Source organism: Microtus pennsylvanicus, chromosome 11 (genome assembly GCF_037038515.1).
Source record: "Microtus pennsylvanicus isolate mMicPen1 chromosome 11, mMicPen1.hap1, whole genome shotgun sequence".
NCBI lineage: Eukaryota > Metazoa > Chordata > Mammalia > Rodentia > Cricetidae > Microtus > Microtus pennsylvanicus.
Window position 1 is genome coordinate 35405963 of NC_134589.1, and position 13147 is coordinate 35419109.

Sequence of the window (13147 nt, forward strand, 5' to 3'; positions counted from 1 at the left end):
AAAGCAGTCCCTTTTTGTTATTAGGTAAATGCTTATTTAAAAGCTTTTATTCTGGTGTCATATCACTTTTCTATCTTCAAGTATGATTTTCTCAGATCACTTTTGAAGAAGTAGTTATTCTTTAGGAGTGCGCAGGAGCAAGACATGACTGTCTTAATTTCATTCTTATTTTTTCCTTGTGTAACTACTGTCCTCTTAAGGCATCTACCTTGACTTCATAAATACATAATTTTTTTCAATTCACTTTAAAAGCTAACAAACAAAGCATATTTCATATGAAAATATCTATGGCCTATACTTTTCTGAATTAATGGTGTAGAAATTGGTGGTATCTAAATCTATTGTAGTAAAAAACTTTTAATCATGAATTTTTGTTAGTAGAGCTACTACATAACATTTTAAGGTGAGAACCGACTTATTGATGCCAAATTCACCCTTCTTGAAATGTAAAATTTTGAAATAGCAAGTTGTAAAACTATATGGTAGTGTTTCCTTTTTATTTGAAAATAATTATATGAAAGGTATATTTGTATATCTGTGAAGATCTGTAAGTTAATTACTAAAGTATTTGTGAAAGTTGATTATTTTATATATATATATATTTCTGTACTTTTCTTTTTTTGAAAGGAAGTCAGAAAAAAAGGAAGACTTAAAAGAAGCCAGTGGTAAATATTAAGTGAAATTAATGTTGAAATGAATTCTCTCAAAAAGGAGTTTACTAAGCCTTGAGAGCCATTTTAGTGAATTACTTTTAGGGTTTTATATAATGTATCCATATAGGATAAAATGATTTAATTGGTCCTAGCAGTCTAATTGTCCAGTAAATTCAACAGCATTATAGGAATAGAAATAGTGTAATTGAGTAAAAAGTCTGTGGATATGAAAAAGTAAATAATTCTGTACCTGTAGTTACCTTAGTTTCTCAGTACGTTAATTAATTAATTTACAATTCAAATATTACAGAAACCAAATACTACAAAAACCAAAAAAACAATTCAGTGCAAATATCATGATATAATTTGCATTCCATTTTCTCTGTGAGTATAAGTTGTTAGATATTGCAGCATATGTAACATAAGCCACAAGTCAGCTGTTTCCTGCTTCGCTGTTGACAAGGGCCCCATTCATAACTCTTCTTTTATCCTCTCAGTGAATAAGTAATTATTCAATATAGAAGGCAGGATATTTGGAACTGGCTATTTAATGTGGCAGCGCTCTGTAATGAAATCTGCTGTTCCTGGCAACCCGAGAGGGGAGTGTAACAATTCCAGCATGACTGTAACTTTATCTGCTTTGACTGAATGTTTATTTGGCACATCAGTGAACCTTTTATCCCAGTGAGTGACAGCTCCAGAAGGGTCACATTTACATCCATTCTATCATGTATTGTAATATTTAATGGTGGACAAGGCTGAGCGAGACTAGGAGTAATTTGAACTTACTTTTCCACTGAGCAGAGGCTAAAAGACAGCTTGATCTCCAGTGTTGTGGTGTAACATACTATGACTTATCATTTGTTTATGAAGGCTAATCTTACTGATTACAATTTTTTAATGCAGTAAGTAGAGTCCTACCAAACTGAGTCTTTGCAGTGTAAAGTCTTTGCCATGAGTGTGCTGTTCCCCCTTTTCCCTCTCAGTGATTGTTTCTCAGCATTTCTCTGAAATCAGACTTCATTCTGTCTCATTTGGTGGAGGAATTGAAGCTCTGAAGGGGATATTTGTTAAGAATCTGTGAGTTCTCATAGATTAAACCTGCAAAAAGGGGGTGGGGCAGAATTCGGAGGTGGGAATTCAAATCAGGTGAAGTTTAGACTACTCTTGAGGTTCCATTGCTGAATTTAAAGAGATAGTTAAGTGATTTCATCTGCGATACTGAATGACTTGAGAGCGTGTTGTCCAGGATGAGCTATTTTAGTAACAGTTTTTCTGGTGGGTTTTGATTTCACACATGTAATTGGATTTCAGGCATACTGGTTCCATGCAAGCAGCCTGTTTTCACATTGTTAAATGTTGATATTTTTGTATTCATTTTCATTCCTTTGTTAGAGAAGAGTTTTCTGGACTTATTTTGTAGTGGTGCTTAAGATTCAACTTCTTATGTCTATTCTTTTGTTAACCACATTTCAAATACCGTTTAAGAACGGAATATTTGAGCCATGCTATGAGAAAAGCTATCAGTTCTATAATGTCACAATGACCCAAGAGAAATGAAATGTTTTTCCAATCTGTCATATTGTTTTAATACTATAATTTTGTAAAAGAGAAGTGTTAAGATGTACTTTAAATATTTGGAATTGAATATGTCGGAAAGAATGCAAAGATGGAGAAGCATTGTTTATAACTTGGAGAAGATAGGGAACTAGTTTGTGTGTAGTGTGTGGTTTCTTCTTCAGTGGTGCATTAGAGACTCCTCTCTGACAGCTCCCTGGACCATTAGGATTCTTTACTTAAGGGCTTCGATCCTGAGAGGTGGTACCGTGTTTGTTGTGGTGGCCCAGACATTGTCTGTTTTCTTTCCTTGTTTCAGCTCAATGGCCAGTGTTGTAAGTGCTGCTGTTCTACTAAACAAGGAAACAGTGAAGACTCTGCAGATACTATTAAGAAAGATCACGGGGGACAATCCAAGAGACCCAAAATTTATTTTGGGACACGCACACACAAGCAGATTGCTCAGATTACTAGAGAGCTCCGAAAGACAGCTTACTCAGGAGTCCCAATGACTATTCTTTCCAGCAGGGACCATACTTGTGTTCACCCTGAAGTGGTGGGTAACTTCAACAGAAATGAGAAGTGCATGGAACTGCTGGATGGAAAGCACGTGAGTAAGATTGCTGTGACGTAGAGAAAAGAAATAAGGCCGAAGAGATTAGAATTTCTCGATACATGTTCTGTATATTTATATACTCATCATTAAATAATATGAAATCGAATTAATTACTATTTAAAAATATCACCATAAGAAAATTTTAATTCACATTTAAATTGATAGATTTTTGGTTTTAAAACTTATAAATAAGTAAAATTCCATGTTATTAATTTTTGTTGTATGAGATGTAATTTTTTTGTTTAAATCCTTCTAACCAAAATAGTTGAACATGAGTGATATCAGATGAAGGCATAAAATGCTATAAGAATATTATCTAATTAGATCTAATCAGCATATTTTATGTATTTAAAAACTTCAAAATAAGATGCTTTAAACTGAGCAAATTTTGAAATTTTTAATGTTGAAATACATGATTATTTTAATTTATGGTTCTAATTAATACAGACTTTTTTTTAAATTGCAGGATTGTTTCGTTTAAAACCATGTGTAACATGCCTTACATGTTTTACATGTTATACATGGTTTTACATTTTTCCAGGGAAATTGGAGTGGTATGAATTCTTAGGTTGGGTAGAATGAGGAAAAACATGCTGTTGTAAATACCATTTAATCCTGGGCAGTATTAGTTTGGAAGCCTGCATTTGTTGTAGCTAATTTGCTTGAAAATTGAAGTTGTAAGTATGAGATTGTTCTCCGAAATAGCCAAGTGAGTCAGTGTATAAAGTGAGCAATGATGTAGACTTTGAAATTGTTTTTGTCTTTCTATTATTTAATCAGAGTTGATTCTACACAAAAGACTATGAGTAATGGTCCCAAAAGTCTTGTTTCATTGATGGGTCATCTCCTCCCGTATAGTATGAATAAATTATGTTTCCTTGGTTTTCTTTCTCAGTTTTTTTATTTTAAGCAGATGAGAGTTTACTTGGGCTTTTGAATGCCTATTCAAGTCATATTTTAGTAGCTATTTATCTTTATGTAGTCGGAGAGACTGTACAGTGAGAGCGAGGAGCGTAGTGGACAGGCTTGAGTGACTGTTCAGAGCAAAGAAGGAAACAGAATCATTCGGTCAAAATCACTGCTGAAATTCTATAGTCGTATTTGTTGCCATTCAGTTCTTTCTGACTCGCTGAAGAATGACGTGGAATCTCTTACTGTGTGTGTTTCAAGGGTGCTCAAGGAAAGGGTTTCACAGTAACCACAAATGCCTCCATGAGTTACTGCTCTGCTAAACCTAGGTGCTGTCTGCCATTGCATATTTTTAAAATCCTTTTTCACTCGTTCTTGGCAAAAATTATTGTGCATTTGTAGGAAATATATAAGTTAAAATATATTGGTGAAAGCAATGAAAAGTTTTAAGGCAGATAGTCTTATTTTGTCTAATAGTCTAGAATCCTGCAGTACCATTTGCACTTGATCTTTATGCTCAGAAGTTTCAGTCATGTAAGACAGTTTGGTAGACTTGGATGCTCAGAACTTCCCACTGGCTTGCAATGAACAGCTAGTTTGTTTTTGCACATTAGAGATGAAGTCAGCAGAGAGAGCTGCTGTGGCGTGCTGTCTCCCAGCTCGTTGTCAGACTGCTTACCTCCTGGGTATACACAAGCGTTCATTTCTTGTTCCCAAGCCCTCAGAGTAATTTGGTATTGTAATGAGGGCCAATTACAAAGTCACTGTAGGTGTCTGTGTTTACTGTGGCTGATTTACCCAAGAGAAACGATAAATAGATAACCGACATTGAGTGAAAAGGGTTTACAGTGTGATAACACTCCCACCGACAGACTCCCTTCTGGGTTCTGTTACATGGCTAAAAGGGATGAGCTTTGGGCTTCACTGTCAGCCTGCACAGAGCTGTTGTCCTAAGAGCCCTTCAAGTGTAAACTTTCTGATTATTTGGCTTGATCTGAAGGTACATGTGCTTTTGTTCACCGTCTCTTTCAAAGTGCCACCATACTAGAATGATAGTCTGTTAACATTTTTCTTTTTGCTTCAATTATGAAAATTAAAGTTGAGCCTGGAATGCCAATTCTTTTAAAAATTTTGATGTAGACTGTCTTGTTCTTTAAAAATTCAAACAAAGCAGCTGAGATGGCTCAGAGGTTAGAAGAACACTGGCTGCTCTTCCAGAGTGTCAGGGTTCAATTTCCAACACCACATGGCTGCTCACAACTAACTGCCTGTAACTCCAGTTCCAGGAGATCTGATACCCTCTGTGGACACCAGGTATGCACATACACACATGCAGGCAAAATAAAAAAAAAATATTTTTTTTAAGAAAAGTATCTGGTGCACACTGGTGATCCTAATCTTCTGGAGGCTCATGCAGGATTGCAGATTTAAGGGTAGCTGGCTACATAAGACGAGCCTGCTTTCCCCTCACCCTGAAAAGAAAAGAAATATAGTCACACGTATGGTAACGCACATAGGTGGATAGAAGAGGCCAAGCTAGCCCAGCATGATAGCCACATCCTCTCCTGTCCTCTAACCCCTCAAAGAAACTCCGCAAAGTTCTGTGCATATTTTGCCAGAACGTTTAAAAAACCATTATTTGCTAGAGTATATATGCATATTTATTCTTCAAGCAAGGACACTTTGCACAGACTTAGTCATGCGTTTACACATTTGGTGACATCATCAGAGAACCTAACAGATAGCACAGTCACTTCAAAGGGTGTATCATTTGGTTTGTTTTGAAACAAGGTCTCATTATATAGCTTTGACTGGCCTGGAACTCCATCTATAGACCAGGCTATCCTCAAACTCAGAGATTCACCTGCCTCTGCCTCCTGAGTGCTGATATTAAAGGTGCCACTGTACCTGGCCTTGAAAGGGTGTAACTTCTTTAAAATGGCTTAACGTGTCTGCTGTTGGTTACAAAATTGGATTTAGATGCAGGATTTTTGTTAGATTTTGTTTCTTTTTTGCTTTTAAACTGCCATGTATCTAATTTTTATCATCAGTGTACATTGATGATAAAAGTCAGAATTTTTTAGTTTTGGCGAATTTCCCATTATTCAAAGCTTCTAGTACTTTCATTACTCAAGGCTTAAATTTTTGTTGAATTTTTTTTTTGTAGCTTGACTGTTAGTTTTATACATTTTATTTATTCATTCACTTATTTAACTTATTTTAATTGGGAATGTTGCTATGAAGGTCAGTAGGCCTTAAATTTTCTATCCTCCTGCCTCAGGCGCCCACATGCTTGGATTATAGTCACCCGCCACCACGCTGGGCTACGTTTATGCATCTTAGATTTTGTAATACATTGTTGTAATGTGTGTGTATGTGATGAGCCTGCCTGCACACTACACACGTGGAGGCCAGAAGAGGCCTCCTGTGCCCCAGAACTGCAGTTAAGGAGGTTGTGAGCTTCCGTATGTGTGCTGTGAACCAAATCCAGGTGTTTTGCATGAGCAGTAAGTGCTCTTAACACTGAGCTATCTCTCTTGTCCCCGCTTTTAGTTGGTTAAAATTGGCATATGACATATTCATACTTGGAGTGAGTTATCAGAATTTTAATTTTTAATTAATACTATGTATTTTTTACTTCCAACAACATAATAGCAAAGGCATTAATAGATCACATCAAAGAAATAGGAATTACCGTGGACCCTTTGTTGAATGTTCATACAGGGACTGGAGATTGTAACTCGGGTAGAGTGGTTACACTGAGTGTGTGAGGCCCTGGACTCAGTGTCCAGCACCACACACACAAGGACAGTCTTTCAAAGAAACATTACACCTTGGTAGAAATATGAAAAGTACACATCAAAACAAGATTTTGTTTCTCACCTTTAAAACAGGTAAAGATGAGGTCTGGGGAGATGGCTCAGCTGTGCAGTGCTTCCCTTGCAAGCATGAGGACATTCTAAAGGCCCAGTACGAAGGGAACCAGTTCAGTTCCGGCATGCTAACTCAGTGTGCACATGCGTAACAGTGAGATGAGATCTTCCTGATAGCAGTTTGTTTTTAATCTTAATATTGGGCCATTTTATAGAGATGTGTGTAGAAGAAAGTGAGAGCCGGGCGGTGGTGGCGCACGCCTTTAATCCCAGCACTCGGGAGGCAGGTGGATCTCTGTGAGTTCGAGGTCAGCCTGGTCTACAAGAGCTAGTTCCAGGACAGGCTCCAAAGCTACAGAGAAACCCTGTCTCGAAAAACCAAAAAAAAAAAAAAAACAAAAACAGAAAAACGTGAGATACACGAAAATGTTAATAGTATATGTTTTGAATAATATAATTTGCAATTTTGGGGGTACTCTTGTATTTTATTTCCTTTTCCCCTCATCTGCCTTTCTTGTTTCCTGGCTTCTAATATTGTCACATGGTCTACATTTGAAAAGAGACAAGAGAGCCAATAGGAATTTTCTCCCTATGTCTATCATCTAATTCCGTTCTGAAACCATCAGGAAATACCACTGCTTTGTTCATCTTCCAGGAATGCTTTATGGCTAATGGCACGGCTACATCAAACAATTTAAGCATGTTTTTCTCGTTGATTTTGTATTGGGTGTTCTCTCTGATTCTGAGTGGACTACTGTAATCTCTTTAAATGGGTTTGGATATAGCCTCTAATTCCAGCTACTAGGGAGGGTGAAGCAGAAGGATCATTTGAGCCCGAGAGTTCAAAGTCAATATTGGCAGTGTAGTGAGATTTCTGTGTCTTGGCAGGAAGATAAGATTGTGATTAGAAGTATAGAAGTATTTGTTTTCTCTATAGATTATTAGCTTTTGGTTCTAGTAATCTTTTGAAGTTCTGTGATAATCTTACTTTATTCCTTCTATTCCAAAGCTGGCTCACATTTCAGTTATGTCTGTCCATTTTCAGGGGAAGTCCTGCTATTTTTACCATGGTGTCCATAAAATTAGTAACCAGCAGACATTGCAGTTTCTTCAGGGGATGTCCAAAGCCTGGGACATAGAAGAGCTTGTCGGCCTCGGGAGGAAACTGAAGGCATGTCCCTACTACACAGCTCGGGAGCTGGTAGATGATGCTGACATAGTATTTTGTCCCTACAACTACCTCTTGGACGCTCAAATAAGGGAAAGCGTGAGTACCTATGACAATTAGAAGTTTCCGCTACTTAGAGATAGTGGTGATGACTGTGGGAGCTTTTAGGTGTCTGTGTCTTTCCCCTCTGTATCGGGTTTACGTAAACAGAGTACTGAACACGTCTTCTATGGTGAATTAAAAGGTGACTTTTTAGCCCAGTTATTTTAATTTCCAAAGTAATAACAGTTAAAGCTCCAACTGCAGTGTGCTCCTCAGGCTTGAGTGAGTCACCTGGCTGTGATGGGCCGTCTGCACTTTGTGATGTTTAGTGGTAACCCCGGTTCTGTCTCTGAGGTGCCAATACAATCCCTACAGTTGTCACTGTCAGAGATATCTCTGACATTGCCACAATGTCCTCATTTCCCCTGTGGAGCCAAATTGTCCCCATTGAAGACCATTATATAACCCTTGTTCTCTCCATTCGCGAAATTAAGACTTATCTAAAAATATTTCTCCGTTGGGGTGGGGGGATATAACTGTGTTGAAGAAGCTGTGTGAAGAGAATATGTATTGTGAAAGTTGTGCTTTGTGAATTTTTTAGTAGTGAACTTTAAATTTTATTTATTTGCCTGGTTCTTATAGAGATTATAATCACTGTTGCCTAATACAAAGAGTAAACGATTTGGTATAGCCAGTTACTGCTTTCTTTAGCTGTGACTATGCAGTTCATATTAGCTTTCTGTTTCTTTCTAGGTTTGTTGTTGAGACAGGGTTTCACATAGCTCAGATTAGCCTTGAACTTGTTACATAGCTGAGGATGACCTTGAATTTCAGGTCCTCCCGCCTCTATTGCCCAAGTGTTGGGATTGCAGGTGCCTGCCACCGTAGCCAGCTTCTGTGGTGCTAGGAATCAAACCCAGTGTGTCATGCATGCTAGGCAAGTGCTCTGCTAACTGAGCTATAGCTCCAGCTCTAGCTTTTTAAGTTAAGAATTAGTAGGCATTTAAGTTTTTATATATTTTATTTAATTTTTTAATTTTATGTGTATGAGTGTTTGCCAGAATGTATGCCTATGTAATATATGTGTGAGGTGACCACAGAAGCTAAAAGAAGCTGTTGGATCCCCCATAAACTGAAGTTACAGACAGTTTTGAGCCCTTATGTGGATGTTGGGAATTGAACCCAAGTCCTCTAGAAGAGCATCAAGTGCCCTTAACTACAGAGCCTCCTCTCCGGCCTCAATAAGGCATTTTATTTGCTGCCATACCATTATTCTCTACTGCTGTACCTTTCACTGGGTAGCTCTTAGTTGGGCATCAGATATAACAGTGTTAGTGAGGATAGGCTTCTTAATATTACTTTCATTTTGTCAGTCCCCTACTTGAAAATATATTTCTTCCTTTGTTGTGGGATAGAGTTCATGTTTTAGTTCCATTTTCAAGATGCTCAGTAGTCTGGCATAGAACTGCCATTTCAGCCTTTCCTAAAACTCCCAAGTGGATCCCTTGAGCATGCCTTAGAACCGCTCAGGGATTCCTGTGTTTGTTTTTTATTACACCCACCGAAATGCTCTGCCTCGCTCCTGTCCTCCTCGGAATCCCTCTCTTTAACCTCAGTCTGTGTCTGGCCTCATAATGCTCTTCAGTCACTCCCAGACCTGTGTATGTTATTACTTTCTCAAAATCATTTATTGGAGGTTACTTTAATAAAATTTCCTTGTTTTATTGCTCAGGATTTTCTATTCCAAGTTATACAAACCTAACTTGAAAAGAGCTTAAGAAGAAAAGCTGGCTTTCCTTTCCTTATGATGGCCTCGTTCTTAGGAAGTCCTTTTCTTGTGGGACAGAGGACAACCGCAGGCAGTTAGCTAAGCTGGAGGAAAGGGCATGAGCTTGCATGCATCCCTCCAGTCACTCTGTTCAGCTCAGCTCGGATGGCATATCCATTCCTGAATCTGAGCCAATTTCTGACCACAGAGGATCGGAATACTTTACCTGATGAGCCTGGTTCTGAGCTATGTTTTCCCCTGTGAGAAACATGATGTCACTTGATCCACAGATTAGTAGACTTATCAGCATCAGCCGGAGAAGAGCAGTCTTCAAAATAAAGTACATGTCGTGGGTCGGACTGCATCACTTCTTGTTAGTTTTTGGGAATCACTGAATCTGCCTTCTTGTTTCCCTTCACAAGGTTTTCTTTGCTGGGATAGGAATGCAGCTCATTTGTTAGAGGGCTTGCATGGCAAGCATGAAGCCCTGTGCTTAGCCACAGCACTACACACACACAAAAGTGTGTGGTCATCAGTGATAAAATTGTACTGAATGCTTCTTTATTGTATAATTGTATACCATCGTCTATGCTCAGCTGATAGGCACATGTTCATCGAGAGGTTGGTTACCAAGCGTTCTTAGAATGAAAATGTGAGCTCTATCGTATAGAACTGGTATCTGGTAGATGTTAGTGCTTCTGAAGTTGTTTTAAGGCTTGAGAATTAGTTTTTTAATGTAAATTGCACAAGCAGTATTGGCCTATATTGTGAATTTTTAAACGAAATCTTTTGCCTACTGCTGTTCAATTCATTTTGTCAAATGCTTTAATAGAAAATTTTTTATCTTACAGATGGATATAAAGCTGAAAGAGCAAGTTGTCATTTTAGATGAAGCTCATAACATTGAAGAGTGTGCTCGGGAGTCAGCAAGCTACAGTGTAACAGAGGTTCAGCTTCGGTTTGCCCGGGATGAGCTGGATAGTTTGGTCAACAGTAACATAAGGAAGAAAAACCACGAGCCCCTGCGAGATGTGTGTTATAACCTCATTAAGTAAGAACTTTTGTCTCTCGGTGTATTTGCATTGTCTCTTTGTATTAAAGATATGCTTGATGTCGGGGTATCTTAAAGTTAGTAAACTTAGGGACCGAAGAGAGTGCTTCCTGTTCTTGCAGAGACTTGGTTTCAGTTCCCAGCACCCACATCTCACAGTTATCATTCCAACTCCACCTGTAATTCCAACTCTAGGGGATCTAATGTCCTCTTCTTATTTCCTTGGGGGATCTGCACACATGTGACATACATTCACACAGATACATACACATAAGTATAAAATTAAGTTAGTAAACTTTGACTAACCAGGCTATCTGGGAAATGGGATGTTCTTTATCAGTTTAGCTCTTTTTTAAAAGACTAATGAAAATAATTGACTTCTAAAAGCTAATAATGTCAAGAACCCATTTTTAATTCACTAAAATAATTAAATAACAAATTAAGATTTTTAAAATCTGAGTCATAGTCTTTCATTTTAGATTTATTTTATCTATGTGTATGAGTGTTTTGGTTGCATGTATTACGTAAGTATACCACATGAATGCCTGTGTAGGTCAGAAGAGGACATTGGATCCCCTGGGATTAGAGTTACAGACAGTTGTGAACCATCATGTGGGTTCTGGGAATCAAACCTGGGCAAGATCAGGGTCCTAGTTAGGGTTTCTGTTTCTGTGATGAAACATGACCAAAAAGCAAGTTGGAGAGGAAAAAGGTTTAAGTAGCTTACACGTCCACATTATAGTCATCACTGAAGGAAGCCAGGACAGGAGCTCAGACAGCAGAAACTTGGAGGCAGGAGCTGATGCAGCGCTCCTGAGGGAGGGAGTTGCTTACTGGCTTCCTCCCCATGGCTTCCTCAGTCTGCATTCTTATAGAACTCAGGGGCACCAGCCCAGGGATGGCATCACCCACAATCACTAAGAAAGTGCTCTACAGGCTTGCCTACATTCTCAGTGGGGTTCCCTGCTCTCAAGTGACTCTAGCTTGTGTCAAGTTGACATAAAACTGGCCAGAATAAACAGCAAGTGCTCTTAGCTGGTGTGTCAACTCTCCAGTGCCGTAGGGCTTTATTTATTTCATCATTCAAGTGCGATTCTAGTTTGGTGGGCTTTAATTAATGGGGAGGTTTTATTACTTTAAAAAAATAGATTTAGTACAAATTTTACTAAATTTTATTTTAGATAATTTCTCTTTCATACTTTATTCTAGAATCATGTTATCTTATAAAGTTTTCTGACTACATCTCATCACATGCATTCTGGAATTTTCTGTTTTCATTTTGTACATCGAAAAGTTTAAATGTGTAATCACATGGTTTGGACATAATCTAAACCTATTTAGTAAAAACTACCTTTCATTCCATCCCTTATTTATTTAGTCCTTGTTCTCCTAAACAAGGTTTTTCAGGGTGTGTGTGTGTGTGTATGTGTGTGTGTGTGTATGTGTGTGTGTGAATGAATGAGTCAATATAAATAAATTCTCTTGCTTCTCATTGTTTCCCAAATGATGGCATATTATACCTGGTATTTATTGCATTTGACTTTTCATTTGACGGTCTATTTTTCTACCTTGGGCCCAGAGTAGTTTTCACTTAACAATCTCTCTCAATATGAAAGAAACCAAACATCTTTAAGTCAACTTCTAGATTCCTTTTGTATTAACTACTTATTGTAATTTTTCTCTATCTTTGCTGTGATTTTCTCACTGGTGTATAGAAGCTTGTTGTTTAATAGGGAATCAGCCTTGTGTGTACAGTAAGAGTGGCAAATCCCCTTCCTTGCTCTTTGTGCTACCCGCCTATGTCTTCCTTTGTGATGTGTGTGTGTATACAGATACATATTGATTATGTTACTTGTTTGTCTCTCTGTGTGTGGTATGTGTATTGGGGGTACATGGGGAGGTCAGAGGATAACCCTGTAGAGTCGGTTCTGTCTTTCCACCTCTCCACGGGTTCCAGGGATAGAACTCGGACCGTCCTTATTTCATCATCAGGTGACGAGCCACTTTATCAGTCTTGTGCCTTCTTCGTAGGTAGGATTTTGTCATTTCTATTTCACAGTGTAATTTGTAGTTCACCGTTGATTCTCTTATTTTCATTTATATTCTTCATCCATCCTGATGCCGCTGTTCTTGTCAAGGCACCAGTGATCTGCCACCAAGTTCATTGGCTGTTTTTCTGTTATCTTGACATCGCAGCAAGGTTGGATGTTATTGATGGTCAGCCTCTCAAAAAGCGTTTTTAAAATCTTTATTATTATTTTTGTGTGTATATTTGATGTATATGTATGCATGTCACAGTAGTGTTTATGGGGAAGTCGGAGGACAATTTTTGGGAGTTGGTTTTCTCATTTTATTGTGTGGGTTTTGCAGGTCAAACTCAAGTCATTAGGCTTTCATAGCCAATGCTTTATTCGTTCATTCATGCTTTCATTCATTTGTTTGCTCATTTTTAATTAAAAATGTAATTTGTGTGTGTGCTTGTGTGTATGTGTACTTGTGGCAGGACACAC

General features: G+C 38.1%; 1 protein-coding gene across 1 annotated transcript in view; it reads left to right on the plus strand.

Moving 5' to 3' along the window:
• The window catches only part of Brip1 (BRCA1 interacting DNA helicase 1), a 124562-nt gene that overhangs the window by 39959 nt on the left and 71456 nt on the right, over positions 1 to 13147 (plus strand). The window contains 3 exon segments of the mRNA XM_075991226.1: positions 2530 to 2820; positions 7654 to 7875; positions 10438 to 10637. Of these exon segments, the coding sequence (XP_075847341.1) occupies positions 2530 to 2820; positions 7654 to 7875; positions 10438 to 10637 (713 nt within the window).